Source organism: Aulostomus chinensis, chromosome 24 (genome assembly GCF_037954235.1).
Source record: "Aulostomus chinensis isolate RoL2024-O1b breed Wild chromosome 24, RoL_Achi_v1.0, whole genome shotgun sequence".
Taxonomy (NCBI): domain Eukaryota; kingdom Metazoa; phylum Chordata; class Actinopteri; order Syngnathiformes; family Aulostomidae; genus Aulostomus; species Aulostomus chinensis.
In genome coordinates, this window is record NC_141343.1 from 6,080,261 (window position 1) to 6,088,694 (window position 8,434).

The 8,434-nt window shown below is 46.2% G+C and overlaps 1 protein-coding gene and 1 long non-coding RNA gene across 2 annotated transcripts; both read left to right on the forward strand.

Annotated features, from left to right (window-relative positions):
- The first annotated feature begins 1,614 nt into the window (after positions 1 to 1,614).
- LOC147238492 (uncharacterized) lies at positions 1,615 to 4,672 on the forward strand. Its single transcript, XM_086197232.1, has 2 exons — positions 1,615 to 2,036; positions 2,872 to 4,672. The coding sequence occupies exons 1-2, from the start codon at positions 1,772 to 1,774 to the stop codon at positions 4,260 to 4,262; spliced, it is 1,656 nt and encodes a 551-aa protein (XP_086053358.1). The 5' UTR covers positions 1,615 to 1,771; the 3' UTR covers positions 4,263 to 4,672.
- Positions 4,673 to 5,697: 1,025 nt separating this feature from the next.
- Positions 5,698 to 7,653, forward strand: LOC147238493 (uncharacterized). Its single transcript, XR_015111782.1, has 3 exons — positions 5,698 to 6,618; positions 6,794 to 6,846; positions 7,089 to 7,653. It is a non-coding gene; the product is annotated as an uncharacterized LOC147238493 (long non-coding RNA).
- The last annotated feature ends 781 nt before the right edge of the window (positions 7,654 to 8,434 follow it).

The following is an 8,434-nucleotide window of genomic DNA, read 5'->3' on the forward strand; positions in this document are numbered from 1 at the left end:
GGGTGAAATAAGCCATTCATGCCAAACTAGAACGACCATCTTTGAACAGAGGAGGGGGCCTCAGCCACCTCCTCTCACCACCTACAATGCTGTCCTTAGATCCTCCCCAGGTGGTGCATTGACCTGAACGACCCCCCAAGAGGGCTGGGAGGGGTAACGACCCAAAACTGAGGCCAACGACTCATACGACTGTGCTCTGAGTCTGTGTGAAACCACGTGCTTCAACAGTGCGACTTCACACCAGCTGGCAGTTTCCTGATGGGTGAAACTATTTTTCCAAGTCCCAACAGCTCCCTGATCAGAAACTCATCACTAATAAATGGGGGATGTTGGAAATCATCACTCATTTTGCTGCTGTGGTGAGCGGCGATGACGACACAAATGTGTCATTACCCACAATGCCTGCTTCAATCACTTTATTAACTTAATCAACAGCACCAAGGAAAAGCTCCATTCATCCTGGCAGCAGATTTAATGCTGCTGACCCACAACCTCTCCAACAACAAGGAGAACCAGGCCAGATTCTAAAACCATGCTTCCATAACAGCGTGTGTCACACCACAGCGCGCGCGCACACACACACACACACACACACACACACACACACACACACACACACACACACACGCACAGAAACCTCTCAAAAAACTTTAACACACTAACCACTATACACACACCACCCTATTTACAGCATGAATAGGTAGGAAAAAAGACACACTCACTCCTTCCATTCAGAGAGAGAAAGAGAGATGGACTGACAGACAGATGTGGACAAAGAAGAAAAAGACAGACTGAAGCAGATGAACAAGGAAAGAGAGAAAGACAGGAGATGGAGAGGCTTCAATGCACAACAAACAATAATTCCAATAGCAGCAAGAATAAGAAGATAGTGAACCATAACAACATCCACCAACGACCACAACAACAAACTCCAGCTTAATGTGAGCACTAATTCAAGTGTGTGTCCCGTCTGAACCAGCTCCACTTTTAGTTCTGGACTCTAGACTAGAGACTCTGTTTGGACCGTCTCTTGAGCTGCTGTGTTTGTATTCTGTTCTGTATTTCCACTTGTTTTCCATGCTATTGTCACTTCCTGCTTTATTTTGAAAGCACTCCCACATCCTGTCTTGGTCTGTCTGCCTCCTTTCTTGAGTGGTTGCCCTGAGTCAGGTCAGTTCAGTAGTCCTGGTCTACCACAGCCCTGTCCCTAGTGTCTGTGGTCCAGTCGGCTCCTTCCTGGCCCGGTGTTCTTCCAGCTGTTTCTTGTTGGTCATTGGTTGAGTTTGTGTTCTAGTTTGGTTCTCTGAGTTCGTTTTTTTTTCAGGTCCCTGTGTCTCCTGATCTCTGATGTCCCTCTACCTGTTTGTCATGCAGCCTCTTGGCCTCCCTCTGACTTTTCACTCTTATATTTTGTTTGACCAGTTCAGCTTTTGTTGAGTCTTTTGTAAAATAAAGCGAACAACCACTATCATTGAAATGAATGTGATTGTTTATTATATTATAAACACTTCTGTCCTCTGTAGCAACTCCTGCCCTCTTCGAGCTGGAGAAGGCCAACAGGGATTCCGGCAGCAGAACAGCTTGTGGGAGGGGCTTAAGAGACCAACAGCCAATGCGGCTGATGCAGGCGGGATCTGAGAGAATAAGCAGCAGCAGCAGCAGCAGCAGCAGTGGGACGCCTCTAAACAACGAGGAAAGAAGGAGAAGTCCGTGAACCCCTGGCCTCGGTCTCTGTTTCCTGAAGGCTGACTGGCGCCAGTAGAACCTCAACATGTGCGCTGCGCAGCTGCTGCGGGTGTCGGTCCAGGAGCGGATCCTCGCCGCCGCTGAAGACTTCTTGCTGCAGCTGGGAGAAGGAGACTCAGCGGCTGGAGTCCCGGTGCTGAGAGCGCTGCTGACCGAGCGGCTGGCGGCGGCCGCGGAGCAGATCGTGGCTCTGCTGGAGGAAACCGTGGCGGAGTTCGAGCGGGAGAACCGCCGACAGAGGTTGCTGCTCGATGCCGTGCTGAATCCCCGAGTCAGGCTCTACAGAGCAGGTGAGTCCAGCACACTGATCAGGAGAACCGGGAGGCGGCGCTCACGGTATTGCTAGCCAACAAGTGTCTGTGGTCGAGCTGTGTACACAATCCGGGTCACTGTGTTCCGACCGTCTGAGCCGGAGTGTAACAACGTAGAAGTGTTTAACAGTTGATGGCTATTCGGTGTTGATGGAGCCGTTACACCTCACCTGGCTCTGAACACGCTGGGCGCCATCTTGGCTGCTTCCTGACCAACATTCGATGGCACCGTCGGGTTTCTGGGGCGTCCTGTATAACTTTGCTTAGCTAAAACCCAGACTACCACTTTCAGGATTGTTGTGGTAGAAAAAGGTGGAGAAGAGGAGTCAGTGGATAGAGACACAGCAGCCCTGCTAACAACAAAGAGTTACATGCACATGCAGCACACAACAGGCTGTGTGTGTGTGTGTGTGTGTGTGTGTACTTGGCTCTTTTCCAGATGTCTCCTGTTTTTTCCTGGGTGGGCTGACATGTTTAGCATCAGTACAGGTCTCAGTGATCCAGCACTCACCTCTGGTTAGAGTGACTTAACTCTAATTCTCCTGCAGGATCATAGAAATTAACTAATTAATCAACTAGCAGATATGATGATGAATGGACAAAAATATTCAGCAGAGGGGACCTATGACCTTTGACCTTGGTGACACAGCGTTGATGCAAGCATCTGAAGCCAGCGTTTCTATTCCCAGTTTGCTGACTGGTTCTCAGTAGCAGGATGTCTCTTTTCATTTAGTTTATTTCTGTTTCTGTCTGTTGCTCCACTGTTTCAGAGTCAAATGAAGAGATTTCTGATGTTGCTGTTTGTGTCCTGCAGATGTGGAGCAGCTGCTGGTGATTAAAGAAGAGGTTCCCACTGAGCTGCAGGACCAAGAGCCCCCACACATTAAAGAGGAGTCAGAGGAGCTCTGGACCAGTGAGGAGGGAGGGCAGCTTCAAGGGCAGGAGGAGGCTGATATCACCACGTTCCCCTTCACTCTGGTCCCTGTGAAGAGTGAAGAGGAAGAAGAGAAACCTCAGTTCCCACAGCTTCACCGGAGTCAAACTGAGGAGAACTTGAAAGCAGAGTCTCTGACCAGCAGCCAAATTCATCATCTGAAAACAGAAGCTGATGAAGAAGAGAGTGGAGGACCAGAACCAGAACCAGCCAGCAACGTAGATCCGGATACACTTGTACAACCTGAGACTGACGACCAGATGTCAGACTCTTCTGAAGCTGAGACTGAAATCAGTGAGGATGTTTGTGTCAGACCTGATAGAGCAAAAACGCAAAAAGTAAAGACTGAAAGAGAATTAGAAATCGTCAGGAATGTGACGTTCGGTCCTTCTGAAGAGACAGAAGTCAGTGAGGATGAGCATCCCTTTAGGTGCTCAACATGCAGTACAGGTTTTAGTAACAGAAGTAGTTTTGATACACACATGAGAACTCACAGTGGGGAGAAACCGTTCCCTTGCTCAGTTTGTGGCAGAAGGTTCTCAGTAAAGGGACATCTGAAAACACACATGAGGACACATACTGGGGAGAAACCATTCCCCTGCTCAATTTGTAGCAAAAGATTCTCTGTAAAGGGACATCTGAAATTACACATGAGAACTCACACAGGGGAAAAACCATTCCCCTGCTCAGTTTGTGGCAAAAGATTCTCAGTAAAGGGACATCTGAAAACACACATGAGAACGCACACGGGGGAGAAACCGTTCCCTTGCTCAGTTTGTGGCAGAAGATTCTCAGAGAAGGGACAACTGAAAAGACACATGAGAACACATACTGGAGAGAAACCATTCCCCTGCTCAGTTTGTGGCAAGAGTTTCTCAGTTAGAGAACATCTGCAAGTACACATTAGAACACACACTGGGGAAAAACCATTCCCCTGCTCAGTTTGTGGGAAAGCATTCTCAGTTAAAGGATATCTGAAAAGTCATATGAGAATGCACACTGGGGAGAAACCATTCCCTTGTCCAGTTTGTCACAAAACATTCTCAGTCAAAGGACAACTGAAAACACACATGAGCGAGCACACTGGGGAGAAACCACTCCCATGCTCAGTTTGTGGTAAAGGATTCTCAGAGAAGGAACAACTTGAAAGACACTTGTCTTGCACCTTGCACACTGGTGAGAAATGGTTCTCCTGCTCAGTTTGTGGAAAAAGGTGTTCACAAAAGGGTAATCTAGTATCTCACATGAGAACGCACACTGGGGAGAAATAGTTCTCCTGCTCAATTTGCAGCAAAAATTATTCAGAAAAGGGAAATCTCAACAGACACATGAGAACACAATGGGGAGAAACCATTCGTCCCGCCCTGTCTCTGAAGCTTATCAAGAGTATCCATGCATCATGTAATAAACTTTCTGTACACTTGTAAAGTTCTCAGTGCTTTTGTTTACATGCAGAGGCTCTACTTGTATCACCACGAGGCGTTCTTCTTTTTTGAGTTTATGTTATTGTTATGATTTGTCTGTTTATCTGCTGCCCCCACAACCTGTGTTGGGAGCTAATGAGTAGGATGCGCCACAACCAGGTTACATTTGGAATCGTTCAAAATAATCATAAAAATATAAGAACACACCTTAGGTTCCTTTTAGACTGGAATTTTCCTTTAAGAGCTTTAAAAGTGAGGAGAAGGATTTTAAACTCTGTTCTGGATTGGTGATGTGGTCTCTCCTCATAGTTCCTGTCCATGCATGTGCAGCGGCATTCTGGACCAGCTGCAGTCTTCAAAGGGGAGGTTCACTTTTTTGGACATTTGGCCTTATTCCCAGCTCACCCAGGGTGCTACCAGCAACTGGAGGCAGTTTTCAACCCATTTTGTCTGGTCCTTCTGCTGACTCTATCTGCAATGCTAGTGCTAGCGCGAGTGGGTAGGATCCCATTAGCCTGCCATTTAAATACCATCTTACTCACTCCACAGCACATTCCAGGTTATGAAGTAAAACTCCAGAATGTCAAATTAAACGTGTTTGTTGATAGAATCATTGTGGATCCAAAACTTTTCATATATCGCGTTTCTTTTTGAGGGATAAACCTCAGATCAGAGGCGTAATTTCACCTCTCCTCTAGTCGGTAGTCGTGGGCTCACGTTACAGCTTCAGAGGACTGATATGCTGCTGACATTACTGACTGAATGTATTTCTTAGCCACTGATGAGGAGGCCTGTATTTATCTATAATATATATTTATATAGCCAGTAGTTTCTACCAGTGCTGTCTCTGTGCTGTGATGGACTCTAAAACCAGACTGAAACCCTCAAATAAACGATTGTTATGTAGGAAGTCACACAGCTGATGAATAACCTGAGTATCATCTGTGTAACCATGGAAATTTATGTTTTTTAATAACATGACCTAAAAGAAGTGTTGAATTGTTCAAGTCTCTGTGGCAGGATTTGATGGTCAATTGTAGGGGTGTTGAAAAAATCTATAATCGATTAATCGCGAATATGTTATGGACAAGTATGACTCGATTATTAAATTTCAAAAAATCGATTATTAATATATATTTTTTATTATGTAAAAATGGTCCAACGGAACATCACGCGAGCGCGCTCATTTTTGCAATTTGGTGCAGCTGCCAACAGAGCGAGTGGTAGGTGGAGACAGTACAGGTGGTAGCAGGCCCAAAGATCGAGGAGGAAAAGGAAACAGAAACATCAGCAGCGGGTAGCATGTCCATTCACCCAGCTCCATCTGCTCTCAAAGCGAGTGTGCGGAGTCATTTTGGATTTCATGGCAGCAGCTCCAAAAGTCTGGACGGAACATTGCCACAGGAAGCTGAAATACTGTGGCAATACTAGCAATCTGAGGGCACACATCTCTCGCTTCCACCCGGATAAAGCTGCGTGGGCAAAGGACGGGCGCTTGGGGCCAGTAGTTTCACCGACTCAACGTTCACTTCACGAGATCGCTAAACTGCCCCCAGGCTCGGAGCGAGCTAACAAAATAACGACGTCAATATCTTACTTCATAGCGAAAGATATGAGGCCATATAGTGTCGTTGAAAACGTAGGGCTTTCGCTACATGGTCCTAGCATGGAGCCAATAGGTGCGTTATACCGTCGCGGAGCTTCTTCACAAGTAAGTCTATCCCAAGATTTTATGAAGAGACAAAGTTGTTGGTGAAAGAGTCCCTCAAGTCTGCCACCAGAGTAGCCATCACATGCGATAGCTGGACATCTGGAGCCACAGCCTCATATGTGACTGTGACCGCTCATTATGTCAGCACTGAGTGGAAGCTGACTTCGCATGTGCTTTTGACTAAAGCTGTGGATGATAGCCACTCAGGCGCAAATATGTGTGAGTTTCTCAAAGCTGCGGCGGGGGAGTGGGGGATAGAAGCAGACGACCTGGTCCTTGTCACTGACAATGCCTCGACCATGAACCTGGCTGCGGAGCTCGGCAATTTTCTACATGTGCGGTGTTACGCTCATACATTGAACCTCGCCTCACAACGGGCCCTGAAACTACCCACTGTTGCCCGACTGTCGGGTCGAGTACGGCGGATAAGTACCTTCTTTCACCGGAGCACCAAAGCCAGCCATGCTCTGGAGCAAAAGCAGGCACTACTTGGTAAGCAAAACGCTAAACATTAATTACAAAAAAACGTTTGACTAAAGGTCATGATACACGGGGCAACATTTTCACTGTACTAGAAGCATGCTAACTAATTTAATTTACCTGCATTTAAAAAATATTTGAAAATATTCTCTGTCTATGCTAACATATCTTCCACTTCTTACAACAGATGAAAAAATGGAGACATACAGCAGAATGACTACAGAGGCTGCATCCTTTGAGGTAGTTTCTCCTTTGATATGACTAATTCTACTGTTTTGATGAATTGTCTGAATGATAATTCTTTCTTTTGAAACAGTGGCCAAAAAAAATGAATGCCTTCATTAGGAAAGTTTTGTTTCAGTATAAAATGCTGGCTTTGAATGTAAAATTAAAATGTAGGCAATTGAATTACAGTGATGCTGTTGTATGTTAATAATATTGAAATGTAAATACTTTCTCTTTTTACCATTTCCCTGTGTCAGGTGGTGAGGCAAGAGGCTGAAGTTGCTGGGGGGGGAGGATGACACGGCTGAGGAGTTTGGGGACAAAGCCCCGAAGCTGAAGAAGGACAGCCCCTCCACTTCAAAACAATCATCTCTGACTGCGCTGCTTGGCCAAACCTTTAGTGTGGTCACTAAAGTGATGCCCAAGTCTGCACAAACCAGGGCTGAGGAAGAGGTTTGCATGTAACTGGAGGCTCCTCCTCTTCCTCTCACTGATGACCCTCTTCAATGGTGGAGCACCAACGATCATACCTATCCTCTCCTAGCCAAGCTGGCCAAACGATACTTGTGTATCCCAGGTACAAGTGTTGCTGCGGAGACAGTGTTCTCCACAGCGGGGGACATTGTCTCAGCACAACGCAGCACACTCACACCACAACATGTGGGCCAGCTGGTCTTCCTTCACAAGAATCTGGTCATTCCAGAACCATGAATGTTCAGTACAACTTGATCACTAACAAGTTAGTGTGTTGTGTTCTGTCACTGTGTTCTACAGCAAGGTGCAATAAGTTCTACCTCGAAAGGAAATAAGCCTGATATTCAGTCGTTGTCATGATGAGTTGTCACTCAATAAAATAGAATTTAAGTAATTCAAAAACTGACTGTTTTTTTCTTAATCATGCAATAATTTTGTGGTGTGTTTTGGCTTACTGTGGTCAAATGGAAAATCAATAATCGCTAATCGAAAATCGCTAATCGCCAATAATTGAAAATCGGTTGGAAATCGAATCAGGACCCCGATAATCGTAATCAAATTGCATCGGGAAATCAGACAGATTAACCACCCCGACTGATGATCTCTATGGTTCTCCTTTGGGTGGTTCCCTCTGGGAGAGTTCTCTCTCTTTAACTTGTGTGTGTGTTTGCTCGTATCATGTTTCTCCTTGACAGCACTTTAGTGTTTTTACCACTGGTGTCTTATCTGTGATTCACCATTGATGTTATGTTTTTGTCAAAGATGAACGCATATTTGGTGGTGGCACAGTGGTCAGCACTGTGGCCTCACAGCAAGAAGTTTCTGGGTTCCAGCCCCGGCTTGGGCACGGGATTTTTCTGTGTGGAGTCTCCATGTTCTCCCTGTTCCTGTGTGGGTTCTCTCTGGTTCTCCAGCTTCCTCCCACAGTCCAAAGACATGCAAATGAGGATTGAGGCTGATTGATACTCTAAATTGACTGTGTGTGTTAATGGTTGTCTGTCTATATGTTTTGGCCCTGTGATGGACCGGTGACCTGAACCCCGCCTTGCGCCCTAAAGCTGCTGGGACAGGCTCCAGCCCCCGCGACCCTTCGGGTTAGGGTGAAACACGTGTGCACCAAACGTCTGTC

Excerpts from the sequence above, each read along its gene's own strand:
- LOC147238492 (XM_086197232.1), top strand. The coding sequence starts at position 1,772 with ATGTGCGCTGCGCAGCTGCTGCGGGTGTCGGTCCAGGAGCGGATCCTC. Across the intron at positions 2,037-2,871 it reads AGTCAGGCTCTACAGAGCAG|ATGTGGAGCAGCTGCTGGTG; the intron begins GTGAGTCCAGCA and ends TGTGTCCTGCAG.